Below are 15,648 nucleotides of genomic sequence, written 5' to 3'. Positions count from 1 at the left end.
GTTTGTACCTTGTAAGTACACGAAGTTCTATTCCTTTGTATCCTGTTTTACTTACATTAGATAACTAATCCTTCCCAATTACTTCCTAACACTTTAAATCGAAAAAAAAAGAGAGAAAAAAAAACAAAACAAATAAAACCAATAAAAACCACATACAATGTACTAAAATAACTTATACAGGCTTCTTAAATTAATGAACAAGTGGAACAGTAACAATAAAATCACACTATTATCATTAATTCTACATTTGGAAATTGCATTGTTTTGAAGTTTCCTAGAATGGAAACGATGATTAGAATGGGCAGAATCAGAATACAAAATGGATATTCTGAAAGAAATTAAAACAGAAATTTTTTATCATTACTTGTAAATTTAGGTAATGAATATTTTTTAGAATAGAGACAACAAAAGAAATCTATGCCCCATGCTGTAAGCTTTTCTACTGTAATACAATACAACAGCATATGAGGACAAATGAAATGACCTTGATTTTAAGATTAAACTCATCAGTTGTATTTTGTAAGTTGACATTAATCATGAAACATGTAACATTTCATAAACTAATGGTAAAAAAACACTAATATATAATGAGAGTATAAGGATCTGCTTGAGATAACATTTGCTACGTACTAACACACACCATTAATATATTGTGTATTTGATAAGCATCCTAATTGATAAATGGAATGTCCTACACAATGTGTAGGTATATTATATACACAAGTCTTGTATATTCACACGAGGCAATGATTTTATTTCCAGGAAAAAAGTCACTTTGATGCTTATCCTTCTAAGTGACGTAAAGTGAAAACACAGTGTGGCACATTTTCATCACAAATATTTGTGTTGCATTCCAACCTGCTCCCCCTACCCCTATCTTTTACAACCAGCATGTGGTGATCTGACAAATGTATCATCTTCATGTGATACCTTAAAATAATGAACACATGTAATACACAGGTGGTGAGCTTATGTAACATCATTTCTACTTAACCAACAGCTGGATTTAGGCCTATCCATGGGAAGCAGATACAGAGTAACATTTAAGCCTCCAGTCTTCCTTCCCTGTGTTTGCCCTGAGCATGTGTACTTTTCTTGTTTCCATACAGCTAACAGTTCGTAACCATTGAGTTTGGAAAAAACACCTCACTTCCTGATGGTAGCTCCTGACGAGGCTTGTCGGGCTAACATTATGGCAGGACGTAGATACTGGCGAAGGTACTCTATACTAAGAGGCTGTTTAGACACCATCTCCTCTATTGGCTGTTTCTCTACCATCATTCTGGATCCACTGAAGTCCATCTGTGATAAATGAGAACACAGCAACATAAGAACACTTCTATCTCAAACATGTACTTGGCCAAAGGTCTTAGACATATCAACAAAACTTGAAATCTAACAAATGATGTTTTTCCACACGCTTTGAAATTAACTAAATCTACAGGAATATGTTTTCCAAAATGTCTTACAGAAGTCAGTAAGATTTGGTACATCATCTTTGTTTAGTGTTAAGTGTAAGCCACAATATACCTGTATTAAGCAGAAACTTACCTGCATCACATATGTTGCCATAGAGTACATCTTGTTGTCTCTAGTAACAGGCTCTATGATCCAACCACTAGGAAGCATCTGTAAAACGTTAGTATCAGCATTAGTCAAGTTTGTAATTAAAAGTGTCGTCCAGGTGCCAACTCATACCTCCCCCTTGTTGCCAACAGAATTCCTCAAAGGGCATAACTTTTCGAAGGGGAGGTAGTCAACCTGATATATTTAATGTACATCTACATTATATAAGGATTATAACCAGCAAATATATCCTTGAAATTAATTCAGTAGTTTAGGAGGAGTTGCCAATATATTTTTGAGTCTACAGATGGACGGACAACCTGATTCCAGTATACATTCCCTTTCAACCTTGTTGCAGGGGGTATAATTACATCTATGACAAAGGTGTCTTAAGAAATACAACAGCTGAAAGGAACATGTTCATGGTTTTGTAGGTGTAGTGTTACTATAAAAGTCATTAAGGACTTTCTGTATCCATTGGCACCAGATTTTTACTTACCTGGACTCTCTCTGTACCATTTGGCACTGGCAGGCCATTGTCTACAGACTGCATGGCTAACACATATTTCTCTCCATCCATCCTCTCATTTTGGAGGACACAGAAATCAAAACACTCTTTTTTAAACATGTAGACAAGCTCATGGTAAAAATAAACTACAACAGAAATATAGCAGAAATTGAAATTCACTGTAAAAGAATGTTTAATTAGTGGATGCCGGTCAAATTTTCCATCCATACAAACATTCAAACAGCAAAGATTTTCATCATGTACCAGGTAGAGCTATGCTTAATATAATACATTCAAGTTTTACCTACCATTACATTATTCCAATATACATTGAAAATCAAGATTTAAAGTGACCTGTCCTTATATTTTCAACAGAAAAGAAACATGCTAGAAACAATGAAGATAAGCTTACCTATTTTGGCCTTATCTGCAATACTACTCAGGACATCAACTTTCTGAAAATACCAGAACGAGAAAATCTGAATACACATTTGTAAATTGTATTCAAACTTCCTTGCAAAGTGTGAAATGTCTTTAAATCAAATCATACCCTTATATTGTTACAGGAAGGAGTGATGAAAAACACCCTGTCCCTGGCAGGGTTTGAACTAGTGATCTTTCAGTTTATAGCCTAAAGGGAAATTCCCACTAGCCAATGCTGGTAATGCATTCTGTACTATCAACTCCTAGAATATAAGTGCATTTCAGAGCTAAAGAAATAAACAACTTCTTATTGTACAAAGATTTACAATAACTTAAAAATACAAGAATACATAGCTTCTCTAATTCCTTTGCCTGACAATTGGTTTCCATACCTTTAAACTTTCATCATAGGTGAATCGTGTCCTAGGATTCTTGATGGCTTCAAACACTCTCTGTGGTGAGGCACTGATTAGGCCTTTACCGACAAAACTGTGGACACAATCAATACACAGACATGACTGTATAATGTTACAGAAATACAAATAATGAAAAATTTGAATGTTATTCTCAGAAGGTAAGATAAAGACTGTAACACATAAATAATAGAATCTATAGGTGGAAAGAAGAGTGATGGTATCACCAATTCTATTTAATCCACAGCTGAGACAGTAATCAACTTCACAAAATAATACTCTATTCAATCTGAAAATAATTCTGTTTCCATGATAAAATGTTTCATATCGATACTTTGATACTCTGTTTTGAAGATTTTCTGGTTTAAATGTTGAATACTCCGAGAAAGGTACACATGTAGATATATGTCTTCACAGTCAATGTTAATTGGCTTTGTGGTGTGTAGATTTCAAGGCTTCAGAAACAAGTAGTGTATATAAAGCTTCCCCAGTATCTAAGACCACAAATATAATAAGAACTGAAACACACTGTAAGAGCCTACTTTATTTGCAGGAAACATGTGCTACATTTCTGTACTACATTTCACAACAGGCATACCTGGCATTGAATATCATTGCCTGAAGGTAATGTCATTTTACAAATATTTCTTGAATGAAGATTTTTGATAAACTTTTCAACTAACCTGAAGAGAGAATTAGAACGATTTAGAATCTTCTTGAATATCACCACATCTGTCTCCAGTCCCCAAAACCTGAAATACAAATTAGTACAATGTATATATACATATATGTATAAAGTGAGCTAATCAAACAATTGAATTGAAAAGAAGGAAAACTTCTTACAGTTCTTATAGAAGATCATTCTTTATATATTGTATAATAATTACATTTCACACAAGAGGACTAATGGGCCTGCATCTCTCACCAGATATTCAATACTTTTCACAATACATCAACATCTCACATCAGTGACATTCAAAAGTGGGTAAAAATCCAAATAAAGTAAATCAACATTGAAAACTACCATTAGATCTGTTTTAACAGAAACCTGCTTTAAACTCTAACCTGCTATTGACAGTAAATTGTGATCCTTCCGACCTTCATCAATATTTACCCAAGAGTAAATGCAATAGAGTTACCAGTCACCTGTCTAACACTAAAACACTAAAACGGACTCTCCCTTCTTATATTTCAAGTGGTTTTAAAGGTCACAAACAATTTCATCTGTACTGGTAAGTGACTGTCAAATGTAAGTCAGAAATACACTGAGTTAATGACAGGTCAGGTGTAATGTCTGTAAAAATGACATGAATGACCCGTAATTACTGGAAGGCATGTGGTACAACAATGTAGCCACCTGTCTTACTCTTAAGGGGCCAAAATCATGATATCCAATAGGTGACCACAGGTTTGACTGTACATGAATCACTCAGGGTTACACATTAACCCGGAAAACAACCCTAACCCCTTTTGACCTTAAATACTGTCAAGCTGATTTCTATTCACAACCTTTGGTAGTTTCATTCCAGGAAAAAAAACGTCCAAATAACAACATTCTATGATCTTCCGCATTAAGAAGTTGTTTGAATGTTTTATCTACCCAGTGACCGTAAATATAGATAATATCTAATCGCAAACTTTGTTCTTGAGCTTCATCCCAGGAACCCACCAGCAATTCTAGATTCTTGGCCTTTTGGTTAAACAGAAGAAAATGTTTTTAACAAATTTCACCCCAATGACATGATTCACTTTGTTAGGTATCATCACAGAAATCTATTCCCTAAATATCTTTTGGTTAGTATATGATCTCATTTAAAGATTTTAACAAACTACTTACGCCCATCCTCCTGAGCTCTCTGTCTGCTGATTCTGTGGTTTTCTCAGGTCTATGTTGGACACTCGTAGTGCCTTCAATTGAAAAAATTAAACACTATGAATAACAGGAAGATGGAAAAAGGTCCGCTCTTGCACATACTATCATGCTTCCATAGTGCTAAAACTGCACGTGTATTTACTACGAATCTATCATATTGGATAAGAATGATTCAGGTAAAGGTGTTTGATGCCAGGGTCGATTTTTAACATATAATTGTAAGGGTAAGTTTACATGTGTAAGATGCAAGGGTCTGGTGTAAGCATGTGTGTGGTTGTGAGAATTAAGTTTACACATGTGCATGATGAAAGTACCTGGTTAACAAGTATGTATGATGAGAGGATTTCGTATACACATGATTGTCATGAAAAGGTCTAGATTATCTATGTGTATAATGAGAGGCCTGGTTTATCTATGTGTATGATGAGAGGCCTTGTTTATCTATATGTATGATGAGAGATCTGGTTTATCTATGTGTATGATGAGAGGCCTGGTTTATCTATGTGTATGATGAGAGGCCTGGTTTATCTATGTGTATGATGAGAGGCCTGGTTTATCTATGTGTATGATGAGAGGCCTGGTTTATTTATATGTATGATGAGAGATCTGGTTTATCTATGTGTATGATGAGAGGCCTGGTTTATCTATGTGTATGATGAGAGGTCTGGTTTATCTATGTGTATGATGGGAGACCTCATTTATCTATGTGTATGATGAGAGGCCTTGTTTATCTATGTGTATGATGAGAGGTCTGGTTTATCTATGTGTATGATGGGAGACCTCATTTATCTATGTGTATGATGAGAGGCCTTGTTTATCTATATGTATGATGAGAGGCCTGGTTTATCTATGTGTATAATGAGAGATCTGGTTTATCTATGTGTATGATGAGAGATCTGGTTTATCTATGTGTATAATGAGAGGCCTGGTTTATCTATATGTATGATGAGAGGTCTGGTTTATCTATGTGTATGATGAGAGATCTGGTTTATCTATGTGTATAATGAGAGGCCTGGTTTATCTATGTGTATGATGAGAGGCCTGGTTTATCTATGTGTATGATGAGAGGCCTGGTTTATCTATGTGTATGATGAGAGGTCTGGTTTATCTATGTGTATGATGAGAGGCCTGGTTTATCTATATGTATGATGAGAGGTCTGGTTTATCTATGTGTATGATGAGAGGCCTGGTTTATCTATGTGTATGATGAGAGGCCTGGTTTATCTATGTGTATGATGAGAGGTCTGGTTTATCTATGTGTATGATGGGAGACCTCATTAATCTATGTGTATGATGAGAGGCCTTGTTTATCTATATGTATGATGAGAGGCCTGGTTTATCTATGTGTATAATGAGAGATCTGGTTTATCTATGTGTATGATGAGAGATCTGGTTTATCTATGTGTATAATGAGAGGCCTGGTTTATCTATATGTATGATGAGAGGTCTGGTTTATCTATGTGTATGATGAGAGATCTGGTTTATCTATGTGTATAATGAGAGGCCTGGTTTATCTATGTGTATGATGAGAGGCCTGGTTTATCTATGTGTATGATGAGAGGCCTGGTTTATCTATGTGTATGATGAGAGGTCTGGTTTATCTATGTGTATGATGAGAGGCCTGGTTTATCTATATATATGATGAGAGGTCTGGTTTATCTATGTGTATGATGAGAGGCCTGGTTTATCTATGTGTATGATGAGAGGCCTGGTTTATCTATGTGTATGATGAGAGGCCTGGTTTATCTATGTGTATGATGAGAGGTCTGGTTTATCTATGTGTATGATGAGAGGCCTGGTTTATCTATGTGTATGATGAGAGGCCTGGTTTATCTATGTGTATGATGAGAGGCCTGGTTTATCTATGTGTATGATGAGAGGTCTGGTTTATCTATGTGTATGATGAGAGGCCTTGTTTATCTATATGTATGATGAGAGATCTGGTTTATCTATGTGTATGATGAGAGGTCTGGTTTATCTATGTGTATGATGGGGCCTCATTTATCTATGTGTATGATGGGAGACCTCATTTATCTATGTGTATGATGAGAGGTCTGGTTTATCTATGTGTATGATGAGAGGCCTGGTTTATCTATGTGTATGATGAGAGATCTGGTTTATCTATGTGTATGATGAGAGATCTGGTTTATCTATGTGTATGATGAGAGATCTGGTTTATCTATGTGTATGATGAGAGGCCTGGTTTATCTATGTGTATGATGAGAGGTCTGGTTTATCTATGTGTATGATGAGAGGCCTGGTTTATCTATGTGTATGATGAGAGGCCTGGTTTATCTATGTGTATGATGAGAGGCCTGGTTTATCTATGTGTATGATGAGAGGTCTGGTTTATCTATGTGTATGATGAGAGGCCTGGTTTATCTATGTGTATGATGGGAGACCTCATTTATCTATGTGTATGATGAGAGGCCTGGTTTACCTATGTGTATGATGAGAGGTCTGGTTTATCTATGTGTATAATGAGAGGCCTGGTTTATCTATGTGTATGATGAGAGATCTGGTTTATCTATGTGTATGATGAGAGGTCTGGTTTATCTATGTGTATGATGGGAGACCTCATTTATCTATGTGTATGATGAGAGGCCTGGTTTATCTATGTGTATGATGAGAGGCCTGGTTTATCTATGTGTATAATGAGAGGTCTGGTTTATCTATGTGTATGATGAGAGGCCTGGTTTATTCATGTGTATGATGGGAGGTCTGGTTTATCTATGTGTATGATGGGAGGTCTAGTTTACATAGTCAGGAGGTTGACATATGTGTATGATAAAGTAAGGTAAATACGTTAATGATGTGAAGGTCTAGTTTACATGTATAAATATATACTCTACAAATGTGAATGATGTATTATGTCCAGTGTATACAGGTGGCTTTCTGATATTTACAAGTTTATTTTACAAATGCTATGCCGCAATAATATCTTACCAATGCTAATATATCTGCAGCAGACTGGTTTGCTAATGTCATGAACTTGACAACATCTGACGGAGTTGTGGGCTGTTTATCTGTTGAAAACAAAGTATTTAAAAATCATAGTACTGCAAAGCAATCTATTCCCAAATCTCTGGTAAAACTTAAATCAGTGAGTTATTAGTATATATAGTAAGGTATAGAACCATATTAGGACAATTTAAATAGGGTCAAAATCACAGCTATGTATAATCAATTTAGCAAGCATTATGCTATCACAAGAGGTATTCATTTATGAATGGCCAGACAATGTGACACCCAACAATCGAAGATTCAGGAGTCTTGAGTATGAGATATTTTTAAATGTTGGAGACAAGACAACCCACATGACTCACTGATCAACGAATATCATGTCAACCTACAGTCTCCTCAGTAGTACTATAAGGTCACTGAATAAAATAATTATAATTCATAAATGTTTTTCCACATTCCAATTTATATGTTTAAAGTTTAGTTAAATCTGAATAGCCCAAAAGTCACATCTTACTATTCATTTTTATATCTAGTTCTATCATATTTTGGTTGGTAAACAACAATACGAAACCTTAAAAGTTTACTTGACTGAATAATTTGTATTACATAAGTTAAAAGTATACCTGATAGATCAAACACATCATCCTGTGGTGTCTCAGACTCTATTGATGACACGACACTGCCAGTATCTGTATCTATTTCCTCTCTGGTTAACAGTTCTTCACTCCCTCCATGGCTGTATACTCTAATCCCTCCATTCTCATAACCAGCCTTCTGGCTGATTTCCTCCGGGCCAATGTGACCACTTGTTTCACTGTTTTGGTTTCCACTCTCTATTTGAGAATGTTCGCTGTCTATTGAAGAAGCTCTCTTTGATTTCACATCTCCTGATTCCCCAAAACTGTTGGAATGTAACAAGTTGGATGAGTATTGAGCACTGTCAGCAGGTTGTATGAGTGGCTGAGACGGGGAATCTGTATCACCCATCACTATTCCTATGATGTCTGTGTCAGACTGTGAACGTCTTTGCTGATGGGAACGTCCTGTCATTTTGCCCTGAGAGTTAGTTCGTAGTCTCATTATGGATTCTGATTTTTGAAGAACTAAAGATTTTTGTCTATCATTAAGTGATGAAAATCGATCATAAAATTGCTTCTCTCGTTCCTCTTCACTAGAGGAATCTGCAAAGTTATTTGTTTGACTGTTATTGCTGAAGTTTGGCATTCGAATACTGGTGAGTGGGGTACATTTTACTTTGCGTAGACTAAGGTAATCCCGAAGTGATCCCAAAAGGCAAGTGACTTGGTTAGCACTGACAATGGAGAGTGATACATTGTGAACTAAAATGGTGACCAAACAGCTGTCCATATCTACAAAAAAGAACAAGATGGTTTTTCTTTTTAGCAAAATTTCACACAAAATATCATGAAATGCGAGCACTAGCAATAATATCCTCTATTGTTTTAGAAATTACCCTAATACATGTATTGTTATATTATGTAAGAAAAGATAAGCTGATAATGATATTTCAGGAAACAGATAATGTGGCAGTCAATCTTAATCAATCTACACCTAGAATTAAAAAGTGCCTTAGATACAATGATCCATCAGAAATGTTTTACAAATTCAAACTTTTTATAAATCTGGACATCAAACTGACCTTCGACTGGCTGTACAAGGAAGAATATGGAGAGGCATTTATCCTGAGAGGTCTGTAACATCCAGCAGCAACCATTGTCCTCCCTGTTCCAGTGTCTGAAACACCAACAATACACTCAGTAGATTTGCAGTGTAAATTCTTTGTTCAGATTAGAAATTGTCCATTTGACATCCTATACAAACCAGAGTCTGATCAGGTGTAGAACTGTACGATATACTCTGAAGTATATATGGATAAAACCTGTTTATCTGTTACCACCTCCTTCGGTTTTCCCTTAATTATATACTACTGAGTCATCACCTCCTCAGTTGTCTCCCTTATCTTATGTGCAAGTCCATAGACTGAATTGCCTGGCATGTTTTTTTCCCCTAATCTTTACTTCTAAAATAATCACAGGTCAGGGCTGTCAGTCTTATCATTTTGATTGGCTGATATATTATTCTCTATGGAGTATTCCATGGTGACATTTTTATGTTTTTTTTTTTTTTGCATAAAAATTCAAATATCTTCATTCGTTATTACTACCATGAAATCAAAGATGCATTTGTACTGTATACAATTATGAAACATTATTGGTGTGTTCATTTCCACTAACATTGCTTGTATATTGAATGTTCAAATCAAATTTGACTTTTTCAAGCAGACACTTTATGTATCTCTTATTTTTAACATCATCATATGGTTGAAATCTTGAGGCATTTATTTGAAACTGTACTTTTACAAATCAGTGAGTTAAAATATATTCCAATTTGTAACTATAATTTGTCGTTTTTGCTGAAGATTTCATTCACTTAATGACACAAATAAACAGCATGTTGGTCTGTGTTCTACTTATGGATCAATACCTAATGTACAGTTTGAATATACACCAAATACCAGATTGAAAAGTGGCTGTAATAGATTAACTTTAGTTCCATTCACTGCTGAGAGATGACCTTTGAGTAAACTCACCATTTATTGACCAAATTGTAAGAAAGGAGTGTGAAACAGCATGAAAATGGAAATATGCAGAAGACCTTAATAAGGTCTTTGTATAAAAGAGCAACTTGTGAATTTGAAATAAACAGCTTCCAAATGATTTTTAATATATATGCCATGGTAATTTCTCATTAATAACATCTGTCACTTCATCTGACACGTGTTGCCATTGTAAACAAGAATGTTAACAAGAGGGAATTGTAAGACCCAAATCCAACTAATAATTTGCTGAGTGAATTGACCAATCAGCATTGTTTCGGTCAAAATTTTTAGCAAGATAGCGGCCATAACCTGGCTTAGTTTCAATAACAGCATTGTAGTGGAAAAAGGTTGTACTAAGATAAGTAATCCAGTCTACATATCCTCACCTCCTGAGTTTTTCCCTTACCTTTTATATTATCGTGTCACCACCTCCTGAGTTGTCTCCCTTACCTTTTACAATGTTGTGTCATCACCTCCTGAGTTGTCTCCCTTACCTTTTATATAGTTGCATCACAACCTGACTTTCTCCCTTACCTTTTACAATATTGTGTCATTACCTCCTGAAGTGCCTCCTTCACCTTTAACACTATTGTGTCACTCTCTCCTTAGTTTCTCCCTTACCTTTTACACTGTTGTGTCACAATCTGCTGAGTTGTCTCCCTTACCTTGTATACTGTTGTGTAACAAGCTCCTGAGTTGTCTCCCTTACCTTGTATAATGTTGTGCCACAACCTCCTGAGCTGTCTCCCTTACCTTGTATACTGCTGGGGCACAACTTCGTCAGTGTATTCCTCGGATTTTGGATTAATGACCACTTCCTGTATAACATCTTGCCCCATGCCCTTATCCATCTTATAAGGAGACTGGTTGGTAGGACCAGACTTGTTCCCCTTGATGGTCTTTACCAAACTACATGTGACCACACCTGGCTTCCAGTCTTTCAGCTTCCCAATGTCACGGATGGTTTGGTATACAACCTGTGGGCAAATAATTTAAAAAATCTATTAGAGTATTAACCACTAGACTAACCATTTATATAAATATGTACAAGCGTATGTACAGTATAAATAATTGACTGTAGAAAAGTTTGTTCAAACACAATGTATTGTTTTAATCCTTTGTCTATTGTAGTCTGTAAAACATTCCTTTGTCTATTGTAGTCTGGAAGACATTCCTTTGTCTATTGCAGTCTGGAAAACATTCCTTTGTCTATTGCAGTCTGGAAAACATTCCTTTGTCTATTGCAGTGAGAAAGACATTCCTTTGTCTATTGTAGTCAGGAAAACATTCCTTTGTCTGTTGTAGTCTGGAAGACATTCCTTTGTCTGTTGTAGTCTGGAAGACATTCCTTTGTCTATTGTAGTCTGGAAAACATTCCTTTGTCTATTGTAGTCTGGGAAACATTCCTTTGTCTGTTGTAGTCTGGAAGACATTCCTTTGTCTATTGCAGTCTGGAAGACATTCCTTTGTCTATTGCAGTCTGGAAAACATTCCTTTGTCTGTTGTACTCTGGAAGACATTCCTTTGTCTATTGCAGTCTGGAAAACATTCCTTTGTCTATTGTAGTCTGGGAAACATTCCTTTGTCTATTGTAGTCTGGAAGACATTCCTTTGTCTATTGTAGTCTTGGAAACATTCCTTTGTCTTATATATTATTGTGTTCCAGTATTTTATATTTGATTTATAAACATAACACATCATGTACAGTAAAGTATATTAATGATATAAATGTGTATTCTGAGATTCAAATACTCATTCATAACAACTGATCATCAGCAGTGATAAGGTAGGCATCTTGCAAAAGGTTGTGTAAACAAGGATGTCACAGAGAGGTGATAGTGATTCTATGTCATACCTGTGATGAGGCAGGCATCTTGCAATAGAATGTGTAAACAAGGATGTCACAGAGAGGTGATAGTGATTCTATGTCATACCTGTGATGAGGCAGGCATCTTGCAATAGAATGTGTAAACAAGGATGTCACAGAGAGGTGATAGTGATTCTATGTCATACCTGTGATGAGGCAGGCATCTTGCAATAGTGTAAACAAGGATGTCACAGAGAGGTGATAGTGATTCTATGTCATACCTGTGATGAGGCAGGCATCTTGCAATAGTGTAAACAAGGATGTCACAGAGAGGTGATAGTGATTCTATGTCATACCTGTGATGAGGCAGGCATCTTGCAGTAGGTTGTGTATACAAGGATCCTTTCCTCCTTATTTTCTCCAAGAAAACTCTGCGTCCACACCCTGGTATTGTGTGAGAAGCCAAACAACCTCCAGCCATTGTTACTGACCACTGGGAATACCTGAACAAGGAATGGGAGTAGGCTGTTATCTACTGTACCTTACACACTACACAATTAGTGTGTGTAATGTCATTATCATTACTTTATCAACAGCTAACACATAAAATGGTTATTCCATTTAGGAAACAAAACAAATAATGAAAATATCTTTTTATATTGTTTTTAGAACTTCAAATGTCACTGTTTTATTTAATGTTTGAATTTCTTTTCAAATGATTATTATTTCAAGTGTAGAGCAGATTTGCCACTACTCTTTTTAACTTCCAGCAAAAGATGTTCTTTATGCCATTTGAGAGGACTGCAATTTTTAGGGGTCATCATATACCCAAATCTTTGAAGACACTTCATTCAGTAAAATGAAAATGTAACATCACTGTTGGTAATATGTATCAAATTTTGAGCTGATCATGTGACAATTAACTAGGATCAGAAATTAAGAATAATGAGTGATTAAAGATTCCTTTTATGTTTCCTTTCCCTTGAAAAAAAATATGACAATTTCTTTTTATGTAAATATGTAATAGCCTAATAGCAATAGCATATATACTTTCTGATCCTGTGACTGTATGTAGCAGAGACGAAAGGTCGGCCCAGGAATTAAATATGTGTAATGGCAAAAACCAAATCCTATGACTCCGGACTGTTACAATCAAAGTTCAACTAACAGCATATCAAGCATGAAGTTAACTATTTCAGTTACCTTTGATCTTGCAATGACTTTCAGGAATGTCTTTGGTTCCAATTTCTTTACCTCCTGTAAAAGAATAAAACTTGATTATTTGATTTCAAGAAAAGAAGACTAGAGCAACTGCAGCATTCACTTTGCCTCCCAATATGTAAGTAACATGTGTACTAATCAACTAATGTTTCAGGTTCAAATCACTTTGGTTGCCACAGCTGATTTCTTAATTTCTTTATGTGGAAATTTTTCCAGTATATTTTTTTATTAGATGCATATCCCTGTTGCACTTTTTTCAGGTCAAATACAGTATGTTACCCTTAGCTTTGTGGTGTTATCTTGGAAGTAACTCAAGGTCATTTATATAACTATATGGGGAAAACTTTGTGGCACTCCATCCAAGGTATACCAACTGTTCCCTATAGCTAGCTATACTGGCTTAATATAAGGTTATTGTTGGTATTCATCAACTGCAGCCAATATTGATTCTCAAGTTTGCTTTCTACCAAAGGAAAAAAATATGTTTAAAATACAAATTTGTATGTCTATAAATTATATGTATTTATACAAGTATACATTGAATGGAGAAGTGTATAGAGAGGATCTGCCAGTATTCAAGTTGATATAATGCTGTATCTTTTAATGCCAATTTTTAATGTATTGATAATTGTGTAATGCATCCAATACAGATATACATACCTAAATAATGAAAAAATGTGCAGCAGCTTGAAACCAACTGTTACTAATGCATAATTTACATATGAAGTGATATTTCACATACACATTATCTGTTATAGCTACAGGTAATTTGTTAAATATAAAAAAGAATAGGAAAAAATGGGAAATGAGGGAAGGGATAAAAATATTACAATGATAAATTATAACACACAAACCACAAGTTTCTGCTACATTTCTAGATTAAATGTTGATTCAAATAGCTATTGACTGTATATGTATACATTCAAATGTTCACACACTGCATGTGATGTCTGTATTGCTGTACATCTTAATCAATACCTTGTCTATCACTGCAGCCTTCTGCACCTGCACCAGACATGCTATAGACTTACAAACTTGTATGTGTATTGCAGACAGTCTGATATCCATAGCTACAGTAAATACATGTGATACTGACAGACAGATGTGTAATTACAAATATAAACTTATAATGCATTTCAGTCTTGCACAAATACAAAACTTTCAATTAAATAAATTCAATTGTAATACATGTACATATAGTAAGTTCCATGCATCAACTCGTATGCCATAACAAAGGGGCTGAAATATATGCAGCATGGGAATATGTATACATGTACTTTTTATCCACAATAAAATGTTTTATTTTTATAGTGAGTATGTTTTTCTTCAAAATCTGTAACAGTAGAAATACTTAGATTTTCTCAAGAAATGATCTGATGCAGTCCTATAATCATATATATAGTTCTGGTACTCTGAGATAGCAGACAGATGCCCTACAAACATGATAAAGTTCAGGCTGTCAGTAACTGAAAAAATCCACCCCATCACATGTAGAAAAAAATTGACATATTGCTGGCTGGCTGGGTTTGATTCTGCCATATATCATTAAAACTTTCATTCTCTGAACATGATAATGGATATCATATAATGAATTAATTTATTAATCATATTAAGTAGTAATTAATTAGTATTATGTATTTATTTTTTTCTCTTCAAATACTGCACATGCATATGCCTACTTAATATTCATTATGTATAAATAATTTGCCAACTTATGTAAATAAAATCGAATGATAAAAAGAAAAACAAGCCCTCAGCAGAATACATAGCTATAGCACTTAAGTATGTTTAATTACATCTGAAACGTAGTATCGTGGTATGTAAAAACAAACTCTGGCAGACATACCAGCTCAACCTCTATTTGTAAAGTGACACTTTTCATATCAAGTACATATAGGATAGTGACCGACATATGCTGACACATTATATTAAAAACATCAACAAGTCAACAACAACAGTAACACCACAGCCCACATAGTCTTTTATAATGACCACACCCCCCTTTAAGGTTCAAAAAGCAGAACTGTTTAAAAAACAATTCTAATAACACATGAAAATCAAAGTACGATGTAATGTTTACGTAAAAAAATCGGTCAGTAGTGCAAAAGCAGACGATTCTGTTAAAAAATGTACTGTACCTTTTGAGATTCTGGGTTAGCCATGAAGGAAGAATACATCACTATCGCCAAAATGACACATCCAGCTAAAAGGGGTCCAAAAATTGAGAGGAGAATTATCATCGTCATCTTTAGT

The 15,648-nt window shown here is 35.1% G+C and overlaps 1 protein-coding gene across 1 annotated transcript; it reads right to left on the bottom strand.

Annotated features, from left to right (window-relative positions):
- Positions 1-1,146: 1,146 nt before the first annotated feature.
- On the bottom strand, positions 1,147-15,641 carry LOC132555972 (uncharacterized). The gene is made up of 14 exons (XM_060220359.1): positions 15,534-15,641; positions 13,378-13,431; positions 12,531-12,677; positions 11,121-11,344; positions 9,408-9,502; positions 8,371-9,117; positions 7,730-7,809; positions 4,748-4,818; positions 3,594-3,662; positions 2,890-2,986; positions 2,487-2,529; positions 2,066-2,220; positions 1,552-1,629; positions 1,147-1,302 (listed from the first exon to the last, which is right to left on the bottom strand). The coding sequence occupies exons 1-14, from the start codon at positions 15,639-15,641 to the stop codon at positions 1,147-1,149; spliced, it is 2,124 nt and encodes a 707-aa protein (XP_060076342.1).
- Positions 15,642-15,648: the final 7 nt, after the last annotated feature.

Source organism: Ylistrum balloti, unplaced genomic scaffold (genome assembly GCF_031769215.1).
Source record: "Ylistrum balloti isolate Yb309-2 unplaced genomic scaffold, AGI_CSIRO_Ybal_v1 Utg370532, whole genome shotgun sequence".
Lineage (NCBI taxonomy): Eukaryota > Metazoa > Mollusca > Bivalvia > Pectinida > Pectinidae > Ylistrum > Ylistrum balloti.
The sequence above is the reverse complement of the archived record's forward strand: the minus strand, read 5'-3'. Positions and strand labels throughout refer to the sequence as shown.